The sequence below is a fragment of the Rhinatrema bivittatum genome, chromosome 17, assembly GCF_901001135.1.
Source record: "Rhinatrema bivittatum chromosome 17, aRhiBiv1.1, whole genome shotgun sequence".
NCBI lineage: Eukaryota > Metazoa > Chordata > Amphibia > Gymnophiona > Rhinatrematidae > Rhinatrema > Rhinatrema bivittatum.
The window spans coordinates 47,396,897-47,422,739 of record NC_042631.1 but is presented as its reverse complement, the minus strand read 5'-3'; the positions used below and the strand labels follow the sequence as shown (position 1 = coordinate 47,422,739).

The window sequence follows — 25,843 nt, the reverse complement described above, 5'->3', positions numbered from 1 at the left end:
GTCATGCTCTGGCCCACTAACTTGTGAATCGGGTTGCTTAGCATGTCAGGTCTGCTAGCCTATTTCTCTAAATGGAAATCGTGCATTGTAAAATGCCCTCTTCTATTTTAGGGAATATTCTGATGGTTCACTGTAAGTGTAAAAGTTCCTGAAATTTCTTGTTGAAGTAGGAGAAATGGCACCCAACACCTACACTGATTTGGAGGGGGGATGTGGATTTTCTCAGCCAGCTTTGTTTCTGCAAATAGAGCCAGAGCATATTTCACACACACCATCCTACCAATAGGCAGACTTTGGCTGTTCTTGACACCATGTGGCAAACCTTGTTTGGACCACCTTTCCCACAATCTCTGCTGTGGAAATGTTAGGCTGGCTTACTGCATTCTAATTTCTTCTCTTTGTTTTTCTTGTAGCCATTTATGAATACAAGCCACAAGATGCCACCACAAACCCATCCCTGATACTGGCTGCAGCCCAGATGCCAGATTACCAACACTTGGTGGAAGAGGCTATTGAGTGTGGAAAAAAGCTTGGGGGGTAAGAAGAGTAAAGCAGTTAGCAACAGGGGCTTTAGCAAGGTGGTGGAACATGTTAGCAGAAAATTAGTCTCAGATAATTTATTTGATGTTGCCATGGAAGCCTGATCTGCAATTAGCTGTATTGTGTGGGGTTTTTTTGGTTGGTTTGTTTTTTTTTTTTTTACATTACCAACCCCACACAAATGTAGTTTAGTCTGGCCTAATTTGAGAGCTGGAAGTTAGACTAAATTTCTTTGCAGATAAGTACTTGTATTAAGTCATTTGACTGCCAGATTCCTATCTATGCTTTGCTGTAGAATTAACATTATCAACTGTCAGCTATTAATGCCATAAACATCACAAAAAGTACCAGTGTTAAACATGGTAGATCTATGCCAGATGTAGACTAGAAAATCCCATCTGCAGAATCTAAAAATAGTAGAGCGATAGTGGATGCCATGCAAGTAACTTTGTTCAAACAAATGGTATTGGAACCCACGAGAGAAGGAACTATACTAGACTTAGTGCTCACTAATAGAGATAATGTGTCTGTCCAGGTGGGTGCCCACCTCAGCACCAGTGATCATCAAATGGTATGGTTTAATATCACTAAAAGAATATGGAAAAGAACCACAAAGACCCGAGTTTTACAGTTCAAAAACACGGACTTTGAGGAAATGGGAAGTACCTGGAGGAAGAACTAAAAGGAAGGGAGAACGAGAGATGTGGACCAATCTAAAAGGAGCAATCACCAAGGCAACTACTCTATATGTTAGGTTTCAATTTTCTTTTCTTTACATTTCTATCTGGTTCTCAAAGGAGGTGGCTGACAAAATTAAAGCTAAAAACAGCATTCAAGAAATATAAAAGATCCCAAAGGGAGGAGCACAAAGAATATTTGATTCAACTGAGGGAGACAAAGAAATTAATCAAGTTGGCAAAAAGTCAAGCGGAAGAGGATTGCCAAGGAGATAAAAAATGGTGACAAAACATGTTTCAGATACATCGGCGAAAAGAGAAGTCCAAAGTGGTATAGTGAAATTGAAAGGTGGAAATGATCAATGTGTGGAGAGAGACTAAGAAATGGCAAAAATATTAAACAAATACTTCAGCTCTGTGTTCACTAAAGACCCTGGAGAAGGACCATCTCTACACAACAAGAAACTGGAGGGAAGTGGAATAGATGAAAATCCTTTTACAGTAGAAAATGTATGGGAAGAGCTAAAGAATCTGAAGTGGACAAAGCCATGGGGCCTGATGGGATTCATCCAAGGATACTGAGGGCACTCAAAGATCTGCTGGCAGGTCTGCTGTGTGACCTGTTCAATAGATCCCTAGAAACGGGAGTGGTGCTGAGTGATTGGAGAAGAGCGGTGGTGGTCCCACTTCACAAGAGTGGGAACAGAGGAGGCTGGTAACTACAGACGGTTAGCCTCACTTCGGTGGTGGGAAAAGTAATGGAGTCACTGTTGAAAGAGAGAGAATAGTAACTCTTCACGCTGCATGCAGACAACGACCACTCAAAACTCAGCGTTCAAGCAACCTCAGACAACAAGCACCCAACACTCAATATTCAAGCAACCTCAGACAACAAGCACCCAACACTCAATATTCAAGCAACCCCGTTATTAAGAACAGCCATACCATACTCTACCCTTCTTTAATCTCCCACTATACAGTACTGGAATTATAATTTGACCAACATAGTTATGACTTACTCCTACATTCCAATTCTTAAATACTCAAACTTCTCAACCAATATAAGCACAACAAGGAATAACAATCCATATTACAAAACCCTCATACCTATAATGACATCACCACTCACTCAAATTATAGGTTTAATGATATTCTCTATCCTGCTACTGAACACGCAATCACTCCTAAAAAAGATTAATCTATTAGACGACATACTCAATGATGAAGCACCTGACATATGCGCAATCACTGAGACATGGATCAAAAACACTGACGTCGCCGTAATAAATCAACTTCCTTCAGATGCATATGATTTGTTCTCCATTCCGAGACCTAAAAAGAAAGGAGGAGGACTTCTCCTGGCAGCTAAGAAGAAGTTCAACCTTTCATTACAACACACCCCCACCCCTCATAAATTAGAAATTGGTCTCCTTAAATCTAAAAACCTGCAAATTTGTTTAATTTATGCACCCCCTGGCATACTGGAAAAAAATCCGTGTCTACTTACGGAATACATTACAAAACACAGACATCAACTTGCCAGCCATCATACTGGGTGATCTTAACCTCCATTTTGACCGGTCCCCCCTCACACCTGCATGTGATGCCACACTTGCGACACTCAATGCAATCGGATTTAAGCAAATTGTTTCAACCCCAACACACAAGGCTGGCCACACGCTAGACGTTATCTTTACGAACTCTCTCATACAACCTGATATTCCACAATGCACACCTATACCTTGGTCAGACCACTACCAAGTAGACACGCACTGCACCATTAACTGCAACCCCCAAACACAATCAAAGAAAAGAACTATTGAATTCAGAAAAAAATGCCAAATAGACGATATCATAGAAGCTATAACAGATGATATTAATAAACTAGACCTCACTGATGCCAATACTGCTTGTACCTCTTGGCATCAACTCACCAGCAACATTTCTAATCGACTCTGCCCTCTACAAACAAAAGAAATCAGCACTGATAAAAATGATAAACCATGGTACAATTTGGATCTTAGAATTATGAAGCGTGAACTCCGCAAACTAGAAAAGAGATGGCGTAGAAATCAAAATCCAACACATCTACAAAAATTCAAATCACTCCTCCATGAGTATCATAAAACAGAAGAAACAAAGAAACTACTACACAGCAAAAATTCATCAGTACCAGTTCAACCTGCGTGCATTATTTCAATATGTTGCTAATATTATTACCCCACCATCAAACAGTAAACCAGAAATTGACAAAAACAAATGTGATAAGCTAGCGACCTATTTTTATGACAAAGTATCGAATATCATGGCGCGATTTTTCTACACATTCTCCACCGGCATCCCTTCCACCTACAAGCACCATGATCACCTCTTCATCAATCAATAACTTTGAAAACACGTCTACTTCAGAAATTGAAGCAATTCTAAAAAAGATAAAACCTGCATTGCACCCCATAGATATCATGCCTTCAAAAACACTCCTCTCCATCCCTACTAGGATTGCTCCACACATCTCCAAAATCATCATCAAATCTATATCGACAGGTGTCTTTCCTATGCAACTAAAGCATGCAATTATAAAGCCTACGCTCAAAAAAACCAGACCTGGATCCATCTGAACCAGCTAATTATCGTCCTGTATCGAACCTTCCATTCTTGTCAAAAATCATAGAAAAAGTAATAAACAACTCACTGACTAGACGATAACCGATTACTATTCCAGTCACAATATGGTTTCCGTAAGAACCATAGTACTGAAACCCTGCTAGTTTCCCTTTCAGACTCTATTATAAAGACACTAGACTCTGGCCATTCTTACATTCTTGCCCTTCTTGACATATCTTCGGCATTTGACACGGTCAATCATAATATCCTACTAACCCTCCTCTCTCAAATTGGCATAACTGGCACTGCCTTAAACTGGATCCAATCTTTCCTGAAAGACAGGACATACAGTGTCAAGTTGGGATCACAAATATCAAAACCAAGAAATCTTCTACAAGGTGTACCACAAGGCTCATCGCTTTCATCAACTCTGTTCAACATTTACTTATCTCCACTCTGTCGACTCCTAGCAAAAATGAATCTCCGTCACTTCATATATGCTGATGACGTACAGATTCTCATCCCTATCAATGATTCCCTTTCTAATGCCCTGAAAACCTGGGAATCAGCCCTAGCTGAAATAAGAGAGCTTCTAACTGAAAACTTCCTAGCAATAAACACATCCAAAACTGAACTCATCCTCATAACGCCACACAATAACATCTCATCCAATACCTCCCAGCTCTCTACTTCAGTAATCCCCCAACTACAGCAAGTCCGCAGTCTAGGCATAATAATCAACAACCATTTTTCATTAAAGAAATTCATATCGGCCACAATAAAAAATGGTTTCTTCAAACTTCACACTCTAAAAAGAATTAATCTTGTGGATGTAGTAGGGGTTTTTCGGACAGTATTGCAAGCTACTATACTACCAAAAATTGACTACTGTAACGCTTTACTAATAGGTCTCCCTAAAAACGCAATTCAACCTTTACAGATGTTACAGAATGCAGCAGCTCGACTAATCACCAATACCCGCTATCATGAGCATATTACACCAGCGCTCATGTACTTACATTGGCTTCCGGTAGCATCTAGAACTAGCTTTAAAGTACTCTCACTTATTCATAAGTCGGTCTATAACCAAGAGATGCAATGGTTCTCAGAGCAGTTTGTTTTCCGCACCTCTAAGACCAATAAGAAGTATCCATCAAGCTAAATTTGCAACTTCCCCAACTAAACAGTTCAAACACGTGACAACAAGAGACCGCGCATTCTCCATAGCTGGAATAAATTTATGGAACAAGATGCCCACTGATCTGCGAATGGAACCCTGCCATAAGAAATTCAAACATGACCTCAAAACATGGCTATTTGAACTAGCTTTCACACTATGATATACAATTAAACTGATATGACACTCTAGTTACCTCACCAAGATAACTCCCAGCTCCATGTCCCTTCTACCCACATTCTCTCTCCTTATTCCTCCGCCCCCCTACGCCCACATTTTTCCCTTAACATATTTGTATTGTTATCTTCAATTCAATTTAGAACTTGTATTATCCCACAGCACCGTTATAGTATTATATTCTACTTTGTTTTATTGTTTCGTAAATGATAATATTACCACAATATCATTATTGTTTGTTAAACATTCTCCTTATGGATGGTCCACGATCGATACAGCCTGTTTGCTGTTAATCCTATTAACAGAATTAATAAATATTAATTACATATTTGTGAAGCATTGTTGCTAATTTATTGTTAATTGTAAACCGCGGTGATGTATATTTTACGTACTGCGGTATATAAAAACCTCTAAACAAATATCTACAGTCTGGAGAATTGATGGACCAGAGGCAGCATGGATTCACCAGGGGAAGATCCTGTCTGACAAATCTGACTTTTTTGACTGGGTAACCAAGGAATTGGATCAAGGAAGAGCGCTCTGTCATCTACTTGGATTTCAGCAAAGCTTTTGATACGGTTCCGCACAGGAGACTGGTGAATAAACAAGAAGCTTAGGAGTGAGTGCCGAGGTGGTGACCTGGATTGCAAACTGGTTGACTGACAGAAGACTATGTGTGATGGTAAATGGAACTTTCTCTGAAGAGCGGTTTTAAGTGGTGTACCGCTCTTTGTGAGCGACATTGCGGACGGGATAGAAGGTAAGATTTTGTCTTTTTCCGGATGACACTAAGATCTGCAATGGAGTGGAGAGAATGAGATGGGATTTAAGGAAACTGGAAGAGTGGTCGAAGATATGGCAGCTGAGATTCAATGCCAAGAAGTGCAAAGTCATGTATATGGGGAGTGGAAATCCAAATGAACTGTATTCGATGGGGGGAAGGCTGTGCACAGAGCAGGAGAGAGACCTTGGGGTGATAGTGTCTAATGATATGAAGTCTGCGAAACAATGCGACAAGGCGATAGCAAAAGCCAGAAGAATGCTGGGCTGCATAGAGAGGAATATAGAGTAAGAAAAGGGAAGTGATTATCCCCTTGTACAGGTCCTTGGTGAGGCCTCACCTGGAGTACTGTGGTCAGTTCTGGAGACCGTATCTACAAAGAGACAAAGACAAGATGGAAGCAGTACAGAGAAGAGAAGGGTGACCAGGAAGGTGGAGGGTCTTCATCGGATGACATACGAGGAGAAATTGAAGAATCTAAATATGTACTCCCTGGAGGAAAGGAGGAGCAGGGGTGATATGATTCAGACTTTCAGATACTTGAAAAACTTTAATGATCCAAAGACAATGACAAACCTTTTCCGTCAGAAAAATCAGCAGAACCAGAGGTCACGAGCTAAGGCTCCAGGGAGGAAGACTAAGAACCAATGTCAGGAAGTATTTCTTCACGGAAAGGGTGGTGGATGCCTGGAATGCCCTTCCGGAGGAAGTGGTAAAGTCTAAAACTGTGAAGGACTTCAAAGGGGCGTGGGATAAACACTGTGGATCCATGAAAGTCTAGAGGGCGTGAATAAAGAGGAGGCAACAAAACACTGCACGGAGCGGGATGCCAGTGGCTGGTGTTCCACCTTCACGAGCGGAAGGATGGAGGGCTGCCATCTCCCAAAAAAAAAAAAAAAAAAAAGGGGTGGGTAAGAGTATGGGGCAGGGGTGTGGCCTGCTTGTTACAGCAGTTGCTACCCCTAATTGAGCTGGATGTTCACTTGGATGCAGATATGGCGCTGCTCTCTACATTGGTGGTGGGGTGGAGGGGAATTAGGGCTGGAGGGTACTGGAAGCCAATAGTAACAGGTAGGAGGGAAAAAAAATGGATAAAGTGCGTAGCTTGCTGGGCAGACTGGATGGGTTGTTTGGTCGTCTTCTGCCGTCGTTTCTATGTTTCTATCTATAAGACAGGTTTTGGTGCATATTACTAAGACTAGGTAGCCTGTCACATAAATGCTGGAGGTGTGGCTTAGCTGGAAACAAACATTTGGGGTTGTTTCAGAGTATTGTATATGCAGCAAACAGTGCTTGTGAATATTTTGCCTCTCTGTCAACAAGCAAGACTTAACTAGCCATGACATGCACAACATCCAGTGCTGAAGCAGCCCCTTCTCTAAGCTTGTAGAACTCTCTTGCTCTACTGTGCATGTGTGGGAATTCCCATGCAGATACTACCTCATGAGCTCTTCAGCACAGACGTGTACTTGATCTCACTTATGTTTCTGTGATTTGAATTTTCAGTTCTTCCCTTGGGGTACATCTTTACCATATCTGCACCTGATATTTGCTTATCTGGATGTTCTAAAACAACTTGGCATTGTGTTGAGGAATCTTAATCTTGTATTTTCCACTTATGTAAATCCATTGACAATATTGGGCAGAGCATAATTACTTGTAATTTTGTGCTTGAAAGATGACATTTGAAGTTACATAACCTACCACACCCAGAGATATGCAGTTTGCTCTTGCATAGACTGAAAATAAACTAATATTTGGAATAGGCAATGCATACTGTACTTCTTAAGCATAGCAAAAGTGAAATTGTTGAATTTAAGATTTGGTGCGACATGTCACATGTAAAGTGTCTGATTTAAGGCAGTTTACACAAGTTGCATATTGTTAGCAGAATCCCAATGGGAGCATTGACATCCACATGTTCTAAGTTCAATAATATTTATTGAAAATAAACAGGATGGAAAGGGTCCAGAGAAGGGTGATGGTGTAGGGTCAATATCGGAAGACTTATAAGGAAAGGCTGAAGGATCTGAATACACTGTGTATTCCCTAGAAGATGTGGAGGAAGATATGATACAGACCTTCAGGTATCTGGAAAGTTCATGCATCAAAACCTTTTCCATTGGAAAGGAATTAGTAGAGCTAAGGGTCCCAAAATGAAGCTCCAGGGGGGACAACGCAGAACAAATGTCATGAAATAATTCTTCAGAGAATGGTGGATGCCTAAATTGCCCTCGAGACGAGAACAGTTAATGAATTCAAAAGGGCATGGGACAAACACTGCAGATCTCAAAGGATTGGGAAGAGGTGGTGTAACACTTCTGCAGGGAACAGCAATTACGATCATACGCAAGCTGGCTAGACTGGATGGACCGTTTGGTCTTTATCTGCTGTCATTGCTATATTACTGTGTAACTTTACAATATCTTTCACTTTGCCAGATAAGCCATAAAGAGTAACCTGGTGTATTCACATTGTAATCACACCTAATACCAGTAACATTTGCAATCTTCATTTTTCCCAAGGTTAATTTTAAATTCTAGATGCTTGTTAGAACTTTTGTCTGTATTGTGATGGTTATGCTTTTAATTCTGTAATATTGCATTACCCTTCTCTTGTAACATGGTATGGCATAAGTATTAAACTTATACAGTATCTAAGACTGCTGGCAACAGTTCTCTTTACATTAAGAGTGGGTATTAACAGCCTGCCTTGTGGTTTAGTTTAGACTGTGAGGACATTGGCATTGCCATTGACCTTTTGGCAGAAGTCTGTTCTTGGAGCAGATATGTATGGAAATTGGCTTAATCCTTTTCCTGAGCAGTATGAAATTCAAGTAGTGCCATTGAATTCTGTTGGGAAGACTTCTCCCTCTAGCTTGTCTGTCTAATATCTCAAGATATGTACCTAGGTATTGCACTAGCAGTCACTTCTAATGTATTTCCTGCTGTCACACTTCTGTAAAGCAATTAGAATGAATAAATAGTTTACCTGACTACCTTGGCATGGGTTACAAGTTAAACACATGACCTTGCTCTCACTTTTCTTTTCCTGTTAGATCAAATTGTATTTAACATGGAATGTTGCTCTCTACTTATCCTAAGGGAGGATTCCAGATATAGGGGTGTCAGATCAGATGAGTCATCTACAGGCACAGAGACTCTAGAGTAGAAGCGGTATTTAGTCTCATTACAATTATCAGGCAGACATAGCTTGCATTTGAATACTATATGGCAACTGGTTGCAGTAGCACTGTTGGTCCCCTGACATGGCTGTGGGTGTTTGCACTGGCTGAATCGGGAGGCACAGAGAGCAGGAGATGAAATCAGATCTTCACCAACATGGTTAGCGGGCAGATCTTCATAGACTGTCAGGGATACAAAGTTTCAAGGTTGCCGTACAGACTGTTAAAGAAACAGTTGCAAAAGGTTTAAGAAACAGCAGACTGCTTTATGTGCAAACCTCTGTGGTAATTCATGCTGGTGCATCCGATCTCTGCAAGCTGCATGGTGGCATAGGAGTCAGTGCTACAGCAAATTCTACCAATGTTTGCCCTTTTGGCAAAGGGGAAGCAGGAGAAATGAGTGACAGCTGTGCTATGAACAGGCAAAGGCTTCTACTTAGTAATATATTAATGACAGCAGAAAGACCAAATAGTCCACCCAGTTTGCCCTGCAAGTTTTAAGGTAGTGAATACTGCTCTGTGCAGTTATCCCCAAGCCTTATGTTAAGGGTAGGTGTAATCTAAACCAAGCAGCTGTCAAACCCCTAACAATTACTGCTAGCAGCCTTATCAATTCATACAAAGCTGCTTGAACATGCTTTTTGTTCTTGGAGTTAGCCATAGGGAAAAGCGTAGGACTGCTTCTAATGTCTGCATATCAGTACCCCTGGACTACAAAGGTCAGAGCCCAGGATTAGGCTGTTTGACTCCAGTTCCCCCTCTTGCCCATGCTGTTAAAGCAGAGTAGCAATGCTGTTTGGTCAAAATCGTGTAAGCTACTTGGTTAAAGGTGGTAGTAATTGTCATGCCTTCAGTTAAGGGTAGCAGCTGCCACTCCATGCAGATTACCCCCCACCCCATGCACACTTCTATCTTCCAGCTCCAGCCTTTAGGTCTGTGTTTATCCCATGCCTTTTGAACTAGTTTGTCTGTTTACCTCTCCCAGGCAGTCATCAACCTCTCTGGAAACATTTTCTGACACTGTTTCTGAATGTCCCCACTGGAGTTCCCATGTTGTAACCCCTAGCTCTATTTGCTTTTCGACAGAAAAGGTTTAAGGAACATCCATCATTAAAACCTTTCAGGTATCTGAAGGTCTGTATCATATCTGCACCACCTCTTCCAGGATATACACATTCAGATCCTTCAACCTCTCCTTGCATTTTCCAATGCTGACCCCCCTCATTTTGGTTGCCCTTCTCTCAACTGCCTCCATCCTGTCTGTCCCTTTTTTTTTTTGTCTCCAGGACTCCAGCTAGAGGCCTCACCAAGGACCTGTACAAGGGCATTATCTCATTTTTCTTACTGGTTGTTCCTTTCTGGTTTTAGCTCTGATTGCCAGACACTTATTACCCTAAAGTCCTTCTCCCAGTCCATACACATCAGTCTTTCACCCTCCATTGCAAACTGGTCTTTTGGATAACTGCCCCCCCCCCCCCCCCCCCCAGATGGCATTGCATCCCAGGTGTTAAGTCTTCAACCACTTTTCAAGCTTCCCTGAATTTTTCATTCACTCTACTCCTTCAGGCATATCCACTGTTGTAGATCTTTAGTATAATCCTCAGATAAGCTTTATTGTCCTTTCTGCAATTACATTCAAAGATATTAAACCAGAATCTGTGGCACTCAACATAACACTGTTCACTCTTCAGCATAGGTTCCATTTATCATTTTATTTAAAATCATGTCTTTGATCAGTCAACCAGTTCGTAATGCACTCCACCAGCTTGGCACAAGCCTCCTATGCAGAACCGTATCAAACACTTTGAAATCAAAGTAAATCACATTAAGCACTCTTCCTTGCTCCAGTACTTAAGATGGGTAATCTTTGTTCAGCTCTAGTATTGCAAGAATGTATCTAAGCTTTTCACTTGTCCTTTGTAACCTACATGTCTCTTCTCCCAATAGGTCAGAAAACGTACAGATCAAAAATGCTGTGGACAAGCTGTTTGTGCTATTTGGGGCAGAGATTCTGAAAAAGATTCCTGGCAGAGTATCCACAGAAGTAGATGCCAGGTAGGTCTTAGAAAAACAAAAAATGCCACCTTCTTGCTTAGCCATAACTCTTCCCAGTTTGCTTTGGTCAAAGTAACATTTTTTAGCTCTGTTTTTGCTACTTGAAAAATTGGAAGGCTGTAAATTTTCTGTATGGTAAGTGACTTCTAATTAGAAACATGTTCATCTGGCTTTAACCTTCAGTTAAGAACTGTAGTGTTAGCCCTGGGTTTGTGGCTGTTTGCATTTGCTACCCTACTAGTTAGATATAGCCATTTGTTAGCTTAAACTGGTTAATGTGTGGGGACTTAAGCAATCTTAACAGATAAGAATCCTTTTAGTTACAGTATGCCATAGTCCCCAGGCTACATGCCTGGGTTTAGTCATCTTGGAGAAGCAATACAGTTGTTGGAGGATTTTAAATATGGGATTTTACCTCCAGGACTCTGACAAGTGAAAGACCCCCAGTTCTTGATGTCTAAAAGTTGACGAGCTCATCTTGCTGTGGACCCCATCCTTCTACATGGAGCCTCATAAAGACTGGAACATAATCGGAGCTTACTCCAGTGTCGAACTATTTGTTTCCTTTCTCTTACAGTCCCCACTGCAGGATTCCCCTGCTTGCCAGTAGGTGGAGGCAGAACTTTTATTTTCTTACACTAGCTATCCTGGGATAGCCAGGAGATTCCTCAGTTCTCTGGTTAGGTGGGAGGTATACAGGGAAAGCTAGGAACTGGTAATAGAGCAAGGTAGTTTAGACTCCTGGGGGGACAAACCCCTCCTCACCTGAGGAAGGGAAGGAAAAAACCCCAAGTACTAAGCAAGCCATGGCCTGCATGGGACAGTTCCAGGAGGGGGAGGCACACAGGGAACAGTTTGGCATCCTTAGCCACAGCGGTGGGAACACAGGCTTCTCACCTTCTAGCGGCAAGATGCATGGCCGTGAGGGCCCAGTTCAACACAGAGCAGGTATAGGTGTCTTTAACAAGAGGGTAGACAAACTAAGCTGCCAGGTGAGGAAGCTTACAGGGTTCAGGAAACCGGCAGCAAGAGATTACCTGCAGATGCTGGGCATTGATAGCAACCATAGTTAGTCCCATGGGCGAAGGCTCAAATGTGCCCACTACAGAAAGCACTGATCTCAAGATGGAAGCCCAACATGATTGATTAATGTTATACTGCACTTTTTACTATGTGTACAATTGATGATTTCTGGTATTATCATATTACTGTTATTTTGTTAATATCTGCCTTTCATTTCTTATTACTTTTCCCCATACATATTTATTAAGTTACTAATTTCTGTTCTGTGTAAAACTCCTCCAAGCGTATGTTCTGTTATACTGTAAACCGAGGTGATATTTCTGATGAACATCGGTATATAAAATCTATAAATTAAATAAATGCAAAGATATGGAGAGGCTCAGGCTCACCTCCAAAGCTAGAGCCAGCCTACACTGGCTAGTCAAAAGCAAATTCATTAGCCGGGGTCAGTCTAGTTCTGCCAGACTGGGTGACTTAGTGACAGATGGTACCAGGTTAGGCTGGGGGGTGCATTGCAAAGGGCAGATGGTCAGCCAAGGAGAGGGAGGCCTCAAGCCTGTTGGAACTAAGAGCAGTAAGGCTGGTGCTCAAGGGTCAGAGTGAAACCAGTAAGTTCTTTCCAGCAGCATCACAGCAGTATCCTATATAAACAGGCAAAGGACATGGAAGTTGGCAATTAGAGGAAGAAGCAGAGCAGCTAATGAGCTGGGCAGGAAAGAATCTGGTGGGGTTAACAGCCAGTTTACATAGGCAGACTACTTCAGCAGGTATGCGCTAGACCGTGGAGAATGGGAACTACTGGAAGAAGTGTTTGAGTGGTGGGGAAGGCTAGAATGAGACCATGGCAAATGACTTAAGACCTGGCTGTTTAAAAAAGCTTTCCCGGACACCGATTAATTCTATTCAGCCAGATTCTACCACTTCCACATGTAAAAATGTTATTACTAATGTAAATACCTATACCTAATGTTGTTCTCTCCCTTTTCTTCTCTCCTCCCAGTTCTATTACCTTGTTGTTTGTAACTGCTTCCTTCTACACAAATAGGTTATTGAATTGTTCACAGTACACCCCTGTTATATGTAAACCGGCATGATGTGTTTGCAACATGAATGCCGGTATATAAAAATTTTAAATAAATAAAAATAAAATAAATGAAAGAATGCCAAGGCAGAACTCTTGAGCAGGTGGACCAGCTCCTCTATATATTTCTGCCATGGCCCTTAATAGAGAGTACTGAGGAAAGCAGCTGATCATTCTGGTGGCCCCAGAAGGTCATGAAATGCAGACCTAGTGAGGCTGAGCAGGGATGCCCCTCAAGCTAGGGAAAGCAGAGAACCTGCTCAGGCAGGGCCCAATCAAGTGGGAACAATCTGATCGTTATCTTACAGCCTGGCTCCTGAGAGGGACAGGTTAGAGAAAAAAGGCTATTCAAGGGCAGTAGTGGCCACCTTAAGAGCTAGGAGGCAACATTACCTTCCAGGTGCATGGTAGGGTCTGGAGGCTTTTGAGGAGTGGTGCAAGGGAAGAAGTCTCCCCAGAAATAGCAAAAACGAGGGGGAAGTCTTGCAGTTCCTGCAGGATGGCTTAGAGAGGGTTAGCCTCAAACTCAAATACAGGTGGCAGCATTAGCCTGTTTTTTTTTTGTTTTTTTTTAGGGGCCAAGTGCAAGGAAGCTCCCTAGGGTCTCACCCTGACCTAGCACATATCCTGAGGGCAGTAAAATACACGTGGCCTCCAAAGCCCCAGATAATACCCATGTGGGACCTTAATATGGTCATTAGGGCCTTATCCAAGGCACCCTTTGAACCGCTTACAGGAGCAACATTAAAGGACCTAACTTTAAAGGCAGTCTTGGATCTGACCCTTTGGTCTGAGATCAGTGTGCTCCTGTAGGGAGCCCTACCTTGCAATTTGTCCAGTCTCATCTTTCTTACCCAAGGTGCTGTCAGTTTCACGCAAATCAGATTGTTTTACCAGCTCTGAGGACAGGCAAGGGGGCAGCCCTCACCCAGTAGATGTTCATAGGACACTGCTACACTATTTCAAGGTTACCAGTGAATTTAGGAGGTCAGACTTTGTCCTGCTGTAAGCCCAGCAAAGGGGCCAGTCTGCTTCTAAGCCCTCAATTGCACACTGGATTAGGGAAGCAATTGTGGAATATATTGTGCAGAGGAAGCAAGCCCTGAGGGCCTCATGTGCCACTCTACTAGAGCTCAAGCAACTTCATGGGCAGAGTAGGGCTGCAAAGCCTCAGGAAACTTGTAAGGCAGCCACATGATCCTCCTGGGGTACATTCACAAACCATTACAGGCTAAACCTGCAGGTAGAAGAGTGTCATTTAGCAAAGTAGTGTTGGGAGCCTCTAAGATTTCAGCCCACCCAAATTAGTTACTCGGGTACATCCCACAGGTATGGACTGATCTGCAGGATGAAGAGGAAGGTGAAATTTATACTTGTCAACTTCCTTTCCAACCAGTCCATGACCTCTTGAAAGAAATAAAAAGGGGAGGGGTTAAATGCAAGACATCCTAATAAGCTAGGGCAAGAGGCTACTGAGGAACCCCCAGCTATCCCAGGAATTAGTGTGAGGGACATAAGCAAGAAAAGTGGGAAAAGTTCTCTGCCTCTACCTACTTGCAAGCAGGGGAATCCTGCAGGTCGTCTAGGACTAAAGGAAAGGAAAAACTATCTGGTAAATATAAACTTCACCTTACATGAAAACTAAACAAGGCACCTTGATTCCATGATGCAGTAATATTAAGCTTTATAAAATTCCTCCCAAAAGGATGGTGACAACCTTGCTAGGGACCTTCATTTTCAGTGTTTAAAAATGTTTGCTTGTTAATCTCAATGCAATAAAAAAAAGTGGGGAGAAAAGTACTTTGGTATAACATGAGAATTAGTTTTTCCACTTATTTTTAATCCCAGAAAATTTTAAACCTGAAAACAAAGATCCCTAATCGTTTTGCTTAAGTTTACAGGTCTGCCAATGTCCTTAGTTTGGTTGATTTTTATATTAAGTCATAGCCTATGGCTTCTTTGTTCATCCTCTCTGCTTTTTTTTTTTCCTGTCAATAAGCAGATTGAATTAGCCATTACATGTGGGTGACATCTGACAGCACCAGGCTCGTAAGATTTTGAGCTGTGGACCTTTCTGCATGAGTGTTTTGTGAGCATTGCATGGATGTGAACTCCCTCTCCTAATCTTTGTCTTGACATCCTTAACCATTTAAATTCAATATCTTTCCTTCAGTTTCTTGAGTTGCCTCACTGCTTCTGCAACCCCACAACAGCACTTTCAGTGTTTCCAAAAAAGCAAAGCTGCTGCTTCCATAATGTCTGGGCAGAAGTCAACAATGAGCAGTTTGAAAAGTCTCTTAGATTCTCTCACTGGGCATGAACTGATGCCTTGTCCAGAATACAACCAGAACTAGTATATGCTTGTGAACAGAGATCCCACGCTTGCAGCATTCTAGGGCACTTTGCATCTAGGAACTGCATAAATAACTTTGGAGTCATGATAGGTCCTCGTCCTGCAGTGCAGTCTTCTAAAACTCCCCTGTCTGCTCAGGCCAAAGCCATGGGGTTGAGTTCCACCACCCACCTCTTTAAAAACAAAGCAGCATCAATCCTTGGAGCCATTGCAACCTGCATCAAAGAAGCTCAATACTCAAGTGGGTCCCACCACAGTTGACACAGCCATCTGCTTCATAGGTGCAAGCAGCATCGGTGTTCTGACGCATGAGTTGCTCAATGCACAGAGATCTAATGCCACTGAAGCATGTAACGTCTGCATGCCGCCTCTACTCTTTGGTCACACGGTGCTCGGCATCCTATACAACACAATCCTGCAATTCAGTGTAATATCGGAAACGTGTTTAGGAATCTAATGCAGGTCAAAGACCTGTTAGCTTGCCAAAATATCCAAGGCATGTAAAGACTCAAGCCCATCAAAGCTAGACACATCCACCTCAGACTTCAATATTGCCAAGCTGCTTTGCCAATACAGCTTTACACAGCCCATCCTAGATCTGCAGGCAAAAGTTAAGCTAGCCCTGCACTCACCCTGCCTAGACTAGTAGTAAACAGACAACATAAAGAGATGCCATACTGGGTCAGAGCAAGGGTCCAAGCCTAGTATCCTATTTCCAACAGTAGCATATCAGTCACAAGTACCTAAACATATAAATCACAAGCCATTATTACTTAATTACCATAATAGCAGTTTATGGATCTTTCCTCTAGGAACTTATCCAAACCTTTTTTTAAACCCAATTACACTAACTGCTGTAATCACATCCTCTGGCAATGAATTCCAGAGCTTAACTATGTGCTGAGTGAATTTTTAGATTTTTATTTTAAATAAGCTACTTGCTAACCTCATGGAGTGTTCCCTGGTCCTTCTATTATCAGTAAGTAATAACAGATTTACATTATCTTGTTCAAGCCCTTTCATGATTTTGTAGACTTCTATCCTATCCCCCCTCAGGGCTGTTCAGTTTGGAGAAGAGATGACTGACTTTAGCATTTCCTCATAGGGTGGCTGTTCCATGCCCCTTATTTTGGTTGCCCTTCTCTGCACTTTCTCCAGTGCAACTATATCTTTTGAGATGCAGTGACCAGAATAGTTTTCAAGGTGAGGTCTCTCTGTGGAGCAATACAGAAGTATTGACATCCTGTTTTATCATTCCTAACATTGTTAGTGTTTGCTTTCTTTGATCACCACAGCACACTGAGTAGACTTGCCACCCAGGAAAAATCTAGGCATACAGTGACACTCCTAAGCTAGAACGTAACATCATGTAACTACAGCAAGGATTATTTTCCCTGTATGCAACACCTTGCGCTTGTCCACATTAAATTTCATCTGCCATTTGGATGCCCAATCTTCCAGTCTCGCAAGGTCCTCCTGCAATTCATCATTACTTAGACATTTTATATACTGTCGTTCCATGTATAGATCACAACAGTTTACAAATTGACATTCCTATTTATAAATTCAGCAAAAATCAAACAATCTCACATCGCTGGAATAACAAATAGGATCATTCTCCTCACAAAAAAGCAAACTTAATGGAGTACCACCATTTAGCAACTCCGTCTTGCTGCCATTCAGGGCCAACTTACTGCTTGAGATTTAATTACTTGGCATAATTTTATATCCTCTGCAAATCTGATCCCCTCACTCGTCATACCCCCAAAGCATTGGTCCAAGTATAGATCCCTGAGGCACTCTACTGTTTTACCTTTTTCCAGTGTGAAACCTAACCATTTAATGCTACTGTTTCCTGTCTTTTATCCAACTTGCAATCCACAAAAGGATATTGCCTCCTATCCCATGAGCTTTTAATTCTTAGAAGCCTCTCATGTGCCTTCTGAAAATCCAAATACACTACATCTACCAGTTCACGTTTGTCCAAATGTTTGTTTATCCCTTCAAAAAAAAAAGTAGGAGATTTGAGGCAAGACTTCCCTTGGGCAAGTCCATGTTGGATATGTCCCATCAAACCATGTCTAAATGTTTTTTGATTCTGTTCTTTAATAGTTTCCACAACTTTTCCTGGCACGAAGCCAGGCTGACCAGTCTAGTTTCCCAGATCACCCCTGGATCCCTCTTTAAATATAGAGGTTACACTAGCCATCTTCAGTTCTTCAGGTACATCAGATTTTAATGATAGGTTGCAAATTAATTGAAATAAGTTTGGATTTTTTTTTTTAGTTCTTTGGAGACTGCAGAACCAGTATCCCCTATAGTACTGCTTGCTTCTAATTCTCATGTATGAGAATAGGCAGCCTATCCTGGTCTCAAAAGCATGTCCCACCACCTACATCAGGCTAGAGGACACCTCCAGTTGCTAGACCAAATCAGATTTGATTAATTTATCATGTATAAGTTGAGACTTGTCCCAAAAAATTGGCGCACAAAATGCTGGCTCAACTTACACACACATACTATACCAATGGTACTGTTTGCCTCCCCTAAGACTGGTGATCCAGCAAGGGGCCCGGGAGCAATCTGCTTCCAGGCTGCCCACTGCCAGTACTCAAAATAGTGCCAGCAGCCTTTTGCCCTTCCCCATATGACAGGGGCTACTGGTGCCATTGGCAGGTCCCTGTCACATGGTAAGGACAAAGGGCTGCTAGCACCATTTTGATTATGCCTTCAAACGATGGCAAAATGCTATGGATCTAGTTTTCTTGCAAACCTATTGAAATATCTGCAAAGCTGCATCCTTGGTCATCTTTTGTTCATAACTTTACATCCCCCACTACTCTTGATAACCTTTCAGAGTGATTATATTTGGGCAAGCAGTTTTGCAAAATCTGTTCTACTGTAGTCCACTCTCCATAGGGTGGGCCAGTTGGCTTGCTGTAAACATTTTCCATAAATAGCAGAATGAATTAGTCATGGAATGCTTGCCTGCCTCCTTGGGAGAGTCTACTACTTAACCAGATTTTTTTCTGGTATAGACTAAAGAGACTTACAAAGCAACATCCATGTGGGAACTGCTGCACATGCTCAATAGAGCTAGATTCTGCTAGCTTGGAGAGACTAGTCTTTTTGATGCTGCTGGATGTGCCTCACAGGGGCCAATGCAAAACATGTGTCCAATCTGGAAGCATGTCTTTGATCGCGCAGGCATCCTCTCTGGTGCTCAATATAATACTGAGTTGACAAGCTAAAAGGGATGTCCAGTGGATAAATTATAAATTGTGCATCCATGACATTGAGCACCCAGGAGAAGAGGTTGTGCACAGGTAAAGAAAGCAGACGCTCAGTCTTCAAAGTGTCCATTTTCCTAACCCATGTACAACCACGGTTAGGAAAACGGGATGCTTGTAAATTGAGCTTCCCTCTTCCTAACCTGAGCGTCAGGTTTTTTTTTTTTGGGGGGGGGAGGGGTTCCCCTTGTTGCAGCTTTGTGGTTCCTCCTGCTTAGTATCGCAACTATATTAAGTAGGAGGAACCACAAAAGCTGGTTTTGGGGGTTTTTTGAGCCTGGCTTGTGGTGCCCCAAAACATTAACACCAGCTCTGGGCTGGCATTAATTTTCGAGGGTTAAAATGTGTGCATCAGATGCACACACCCCTATCAGGGTACTAGCTAATGGCCTCAACATGGCATTTGCATGTGATGAGCACTATTTAGCTACATGCTGGTATGGGTGTGCTAATCCAGATATTGCATTGGGCTTATGTCTAGCGCATCCAACCATACACTTAGTGGCCTGCTGAGCTCAGCACCCAATATTGCATTGGCCCCATAATGGCTAACTTCCCCTATTATCTGCAGAAAACACTCGTTACAGTAAGTAGCTTGCTTCTGTACTATATATTATACACAACTGTCATAGCTTTTGATATACAAACTTAATTTTTAAGGAGACTCAAATGGTTCCAGAATAAAGTAAAGTTTGTCATTCACACTTCCCCTCTGATTCTCTCCTGTTAACTCTCTAGGTTGTCATATGATATGAAAGGGATGATTGAGAGAGCCAAGAGCCTCATTAAGCTTTATAAAGAAGCTGGAATCGACAAAGAACGTATCCTTATTAAACTCTCATCTACCTGGGAAGGAATCCAGGCTGGCAAGTAAGTGCAGGGTTTTTCTTAATTTTTTTTTTTAGAACAAGTGCCATTGCAAAAATCCTGCTTGTCCTCAGTTGCTTAGCTGTACCAGGTGTCTTCTGAAGATGGCAGTCTTCAAACCTACCTGCTGCTTGGAGTTGCCTCTTTAAGGTAAGAGGACTCCTGCATGGCATAATGGCATGCTGCACATGCCCAACAAGTTCTAGACTGACATGTTCTGGGTTGGGCTCCACTTGAGGATGGAGCACTTATTACAGGTAAAGCCGGGAGGCTAAATGTACATAGTGCATTTCATAAAACACTCAATTGGAATTTAACTGCTTTTTGGCACTTCAAAGCAGATTACATTCAAGTACTGTGGGTATTTCCCTTTCTCCAGAGGGGCTTAATCTGTTTACCCTGTATTGCCTCAGGTACAAGGAGTAGTGGTGGGATTTGAATCCTGGTTTCCCTGGTTCATAGCCTCCAGAAAGTCTGTGGTATTGGCTTTCTACAAACTGTTTAAAAAAAAAAATCCTGTACACTGTATGAACCAAGCTTCTTGCAGGAAACGAAGCAACTCCCATAGCCAAAACCAGGGATAGCAGCCTTTTGTATAAGAAGAGGTGTTTCTAGCACTTAATGTCTCTTGAAAGGCACAGTATATAGAAGGTGGGTAAAGAAACAGAAGAAAATGCATTAATTAGCCTAGTGCTGCTTAAAATACTTAAAATACAACAATTCAACATTTGTTATCAAATTCTAATCCAATTCTATTACAAAAGCTTTACAATAGTACAAACGGCAAAATCTCAAATTTCTTAATCTTCACATTCACACAGCCTAAAAAACCCATCTTGTGTGAATGTGAAGACTGAGTTTATGGTATGAGTGTTTGTATGATTGATATTAGGACTGTTTGAGGTGATTTTTTTTCCTTTTTTGTAACAGACAACTTATTTGTAAAGTACACACTTGCCAACTTTGGCTATATGGTCTGCATCATGTTCTATCTAGTCTGCCCATCTATTCAACTCCTGTAACCCTTACAACTTCCATCATTCCCTCAGATCCCAGTATCTATCCCATGCTTTCTTGAATCGTCATACCTCTTTTCATCGCCACCTACTCAGGGAGGCCATTCATCCAACACTCTCTAGAAATACATTTCATAAGGTTACTCCTGAGTCTGCTGCTTTTCACCCTCATCCCATGACCCCTTATTCTAGAGCCTCCTTTCTGTTGAAAGAGGGAAGCCTTGAGATATTTAAATGTCTCTATCATATTGAGTCTTCTAGGGCAGTGGTTCTCAACCAGTGTCACCACAACTCCAGCTCCCCCTACCCAAGCGAAATAGGTCCTTCTCCGCTCAGGCTTAAAATGCTGATAGCCCAGGCGGAACGCGGCAGGACAGCTGGAGTCAGCGGCACCAGCATGCTCTTCCTCTCAGCCCCCCACACCCCGGAAGAGGAAGTGGTGAGCAGCAGGTGCATGCGCAGGAAGAGACCATGCTAGTGTGGGCAGAGTCAGCCCGAAGAAGAGAGCGGCAGCTCGGGGAAACTAAGAACATAGGCCGTCCCATTGGCCACAGGGGTTGACTTTCTCCACGAGGGCTGAAAATGGAGGTTGCTGCTGCCTTTAGGGTTAGAAGTGGAGACTGCTGCTGCTAGTTCAGGGGAGGGGGGGGGAGGGTGAGTGAATGAGCAAGCATGTGTTTGAGATCCTGTGTATGTGAATGATTGAGAGCAGGTTTAGGTTAGTGAGCATGTGAATGAGTCTGAGACAGCATGTATATGTGATTGAAAGCCTGTGTGTAAACCTGAAGGTAGACTGCATATGTGTAAGAGCCTATATAAGTGAGAAAGCATGTGTGTATGTGAGCAATTGAGAGCCAGTGTGAGAAGGTTATTAGCAAACATCCCTCATCCTGCTAACTCAAAACAATCTCAGGGCACCTGGATATCAAACGTTCCCAGGTATGCAGAGCAAACGTTTTGTATCTTGATATTTTTCATTACTGTGCCTGTCTATTTTGAAATATTTTATTGGTATCAATTTTGAGTTTATTGGGTATTCCATTCATCTGCTGTTTTTGAAATCCTGTTTTTTGTTAGTACAGTTTTACTGCTACTGATTTTATATTTCTTAATTTGTTTTATAAGGATGGGTGATGTTTGGTTTTTCCTTTATTACACTACATACAGAGACTCTGGCTTGTTGCAGTTTCCATTTCAGTTTTGTCTGCATGCTTCTAGTTATGCGTTTTGGTCTCTCTATTCTTTAAGTGAGGGTCAGCACATGTGACTCAGATGAGGTTTTCTGCTGGCGTGTAGTTTGTGTAGGGCTCTATAGCAGCCTGACTTGGTCCGTTTTCCTAATAGGAGGTGTATTGGTGTCTTAAGGCCTGGTGTAATATTTCAGTGTTGCCTTTTCTTAGGTAAGGTGGTTACTGTTGAGTGCTGGAAATTGGTGCTGTTTTGGTGTGGGATGTTTACTATTTATGCAATTTCTGTTCAGACAGAATACGTATCTTTTCCTTGTGGTGTACTTAACAATAAAAATAATACTGGACCTTTTATTTTTTATTTCCACCATAAATTGTAAGGAGCAGTGTCACATATGTGTGTGGCCTGTCAGGTGTGTCACGATGGGGGGGGGGGGGAAGGTTGAGAACCACTGTTTTAGGGTCTACATGTTTCAATCTTTAAGTCATCCCCATATGCTTTAGAACAAAGACATTGATCATTTTAGTAGCCACTCTGGACCTATTCTAACATCTCCAGAATTCTCACCAGGACCTGTAGGGGGCAAAATCACTTTTTTCTGCTGATCCATTTCTCACTATGTAGCCAAACATCTTTCTATCTTTTGCCATTTCTTTAGCCACCTGTTTATCCACATTACGATTATATCCAATCTCCTTCAGCTGCTGCTCTCATGCTTAGACTAATTTCACATACAAAAATCAAGGGACAGATATTGGATCGTAAATACATTACTCTGCACTTTTTTAGCATTAAATCTTAGCTCCCGGTTTCTAGACTGGTATTCCTCTAGCTTCGTTAAATTTCACCCCTCCATGTCTTCCACACTTTCCTGGCTTCTACCCTGTTGCAAAATTTTGGTATCAACGAGACAAACTCTTCCTGACAATTCTATTTTATCCCTCATAAACCTTAAAGAACTGGACCCAGGACTAATCCCTGAGGCATGCCACTAGTAACATCCCCCTCCTCAGATTAAATGCCTTTTAACACTACACTGTCACTTCCAACCCAGTCACTCACCATAGGTTCCATGAGAAGGGTGCTCAGTGGATGTCTCCTGGATGGAACAGTGTTAAGTACACTACATCTAGCGCTCTCCCTTGATCAAACTCTCTGGTTACCCAATCAAAAATTGATCGTATTCATCTGACAAGATTTACCTCTGGTAAAACTGCTACCTCGGATCATGAAATCCATTGGATTCCAGAAACTGCACTATCCTGTTTTTAGCAGCAATGCCATTAATTTACTCACTGCGGACTAACTGGCCTGCAGTTCCCAGCCACCTCCTTACTTTCACTTTTATGCATCGCAAACAAATCTGCCCCTCACCAGTCCTCAAACTACTCCCAACTCTAAAGAAGCATTGAAAAGGTCATCAGCAGAGCTGCCAGGACTTCTCTAAGTTCCCTCACTACCCTCGGATGTATCCCATTTAGCTCCTCACACACTGTTCTGAAAATAGGATTGACAGCAAGATAATCTGAGTTTTTTGTGATCCTGCTTCAGACCCTTCCATTTTTGCTCTTTCCTCATCCGCTTCTAATATTCCTCTTCCTCACCTCTTGTGTTTCACAATGCCACTTTTGCACTTCTATCACTAATTTAAAAAAAAAAAATCTTTACCATGCTTAAGTACAATTAGCTAATACAGGATGAGCTATCATCCTCCAGATACAGTGATGTTTCTAAGATGTGACCGGTCAGTCTGAGGCTAGATTCAAATTGCCATTAATTACTAAATGACTTGCCTTTACAGGGTCCTAGAGGAGCAGCATGGGATCCACTGCAACATGACCCTGCTCTTTTCCTTTGCTCAGGCTGTTGCCTGTGCTGAAGCTGGGGTCACTCTGATCTCTCCATTCGTGGGCCGTATTTTGGATTGGCATGTGGCAAATTCAAACAAGAAGTCCTATGAGCCTTCAGAAGACCCAGGCAAGTTCAGATGTGGTTCCTAAGGACAGTCCATCTGTTTGTCTCCTTTTCTCAGCTTTGCTTAGCATAATACTCATGCTAGTATTGTAGGATAAAGAAATTCAGTGTTTGATGTACAAATTATAGCTGTTCCTCAAAGGATAGGTATGTACAAGATAGTCACCTGCATGAAGAGGCTTTTCAAGAGTTGCAGTACAGTGTTTGGTTTTTTGGGGGGGGTTTGGCCACTTTGGACTGCTGTCAGTCTTCTGATTAAGCAGGCTGAATTAGCAGTTATGTAGGGGTGATATCATCCAACAGCACCAAATGGACTTGTCTGTCCAAGCTAATAGAGCTTTGAACTCTACTGAACATGTACAGGAGTCTCCTTGGTCGTACACAGCACAGAAGTGACTTCTCTTCTGCATTTTTCTTTAAAACTAAAAACTACTTCGGTAGAGTATTGCAGTTCTTTTCATTGGCCTGCCTGAGCTGTATAAGTTTTCCAAAATTCAGCCACTTGGTTGACATTTGGGGGTCAGCAATGTGATCATGCCACACTCTAGTGCAAGGAACTTTATTAGCTTCCTGTGAAGTTTAGATCAAGGTTTAAGCTATTACTTGTGTTTAAGGCATTGAAACTAAATGGCCCTGCTTACTTGGTAGATCAGTTGCAAAAGTATACTCCAAGACAAACTTACATGATTAGTAAAAGTATACTCCAAGACAAACTTTAGCATGATTAGTAAAAGGAATTGCAAAGACTGCAAGAAACATGTAGGTCTTTTCCGGTTGTAGGGCAAACCTTATAGAATGCATACCCTGGGGCTCTGCAAGCTTCTGACACATTTTGAAAGCTTCTTAAAGCATGTCGTTCTGGTGTTTTTCTTTAACTGAGTTCAATTTTTATTTAATTTACTGCATTGTTCTTTTATTTTGTTTTTATATACAAATGTTTTATGTATTGTATACATTTATGCTTATTTTGCTAATATTGTAATCCATCTAGCACACTTGTTATAAACAGAATAGAAACACTTTTTAAACTATTCAATAAAACTCACTTTATTTTAAAGTAGTCTTGCTGCCTCTGCAGTTCCACAGCAGCACTCTTCAGTGCTACTAAAGACAAACACCCCCCCCCCCACTTCCCCGTTATGCACCAAACGCACTTTATGGTGCTTTTCCATGGGCACAAGACGAGAATACTTTTTGTAGAAAGTATTTTTTGAGTAATATGTATTCTTGGGAGATGCTGGATGCCATTTCTCTAACAAACTGACTAAACAGCATCTCATTGTGAATATAAGAACATAAGAAATTGCCATGCTGAGTCAAACCAAGAGTCCATCAAGCCCAGCCAACCTGTTTCCAACAGAGGCCAAAACCAGGCCACAAGAACCTGGCAATTACCCAAACACTAAGAAGATCCCATGCTACTGATGCAATTAATAGCAGTGGCTATTCCCTAAGTATAATTGATTAATAGCCATTAATGGACTTCTCCTCCAAGAACTTATCCAAACCTTTTTTGAACCCAGCTACACTAACTGCACTAACCACCTCCTCTGGCAACAAATTCCAGAGCTTTATTGTGCGTTGAGTGAGAATTTTCTCCGATTAGTCTTAAATGTGTTACTTGCTAACTTCATGGAATGCCCCCTAGTCCTTCTATTATTCAAAAGTGTAAATAACTGAGTCACATCTACTCGTTCAAGACCTCTCATGATCTTAAAGACCTCTATCATATCCCCCCTCAACCATCTCTTCTCCAAGCTGAGCAGCCCTAACCTCTTCAGCCTTTCCTCATAGGGGAATATAGATGAACTGGTCCTTTTATAGGTAAAATACAATACAGTACTAGGTTAGAAATT

The 25,843-nt window shown here is 41.9% G+C and overlaps 1 protein-coding gene across 2 annotated transcripts in view; it reads left to right on the top strand.

Annotated features, from left to right (window-relative positions):
- Window positions 1–25,843, top strand: part of TALDO1 (transaldolase 1) — an 87,454-nt gene that overhangs the window by 23,111 nt on the left and 38,500 nt on the right. For both annotated transcript variants that reach the window (XM_029582325.1, XM_029582324.1), the window contains exons 2-5: window positions 414–537; window positions 11,088–11,195; window positions 19,681–19,812; window positions 23,815–23,990. In XM_029582325.1, coding sequence (XP_029438185.1) covers window positions 414–537; window positions 11,088–11,195; window positions 19,681–19,812; window positions 23,815–23,990 — 540 coding nt within the window. The remainder of the gene's footprint in view (window positions 1–413; window positions 538–11,087; window positions 11,196–19,680; window positions 19,813–23,814; window positions 23,991–25,843) is intronic.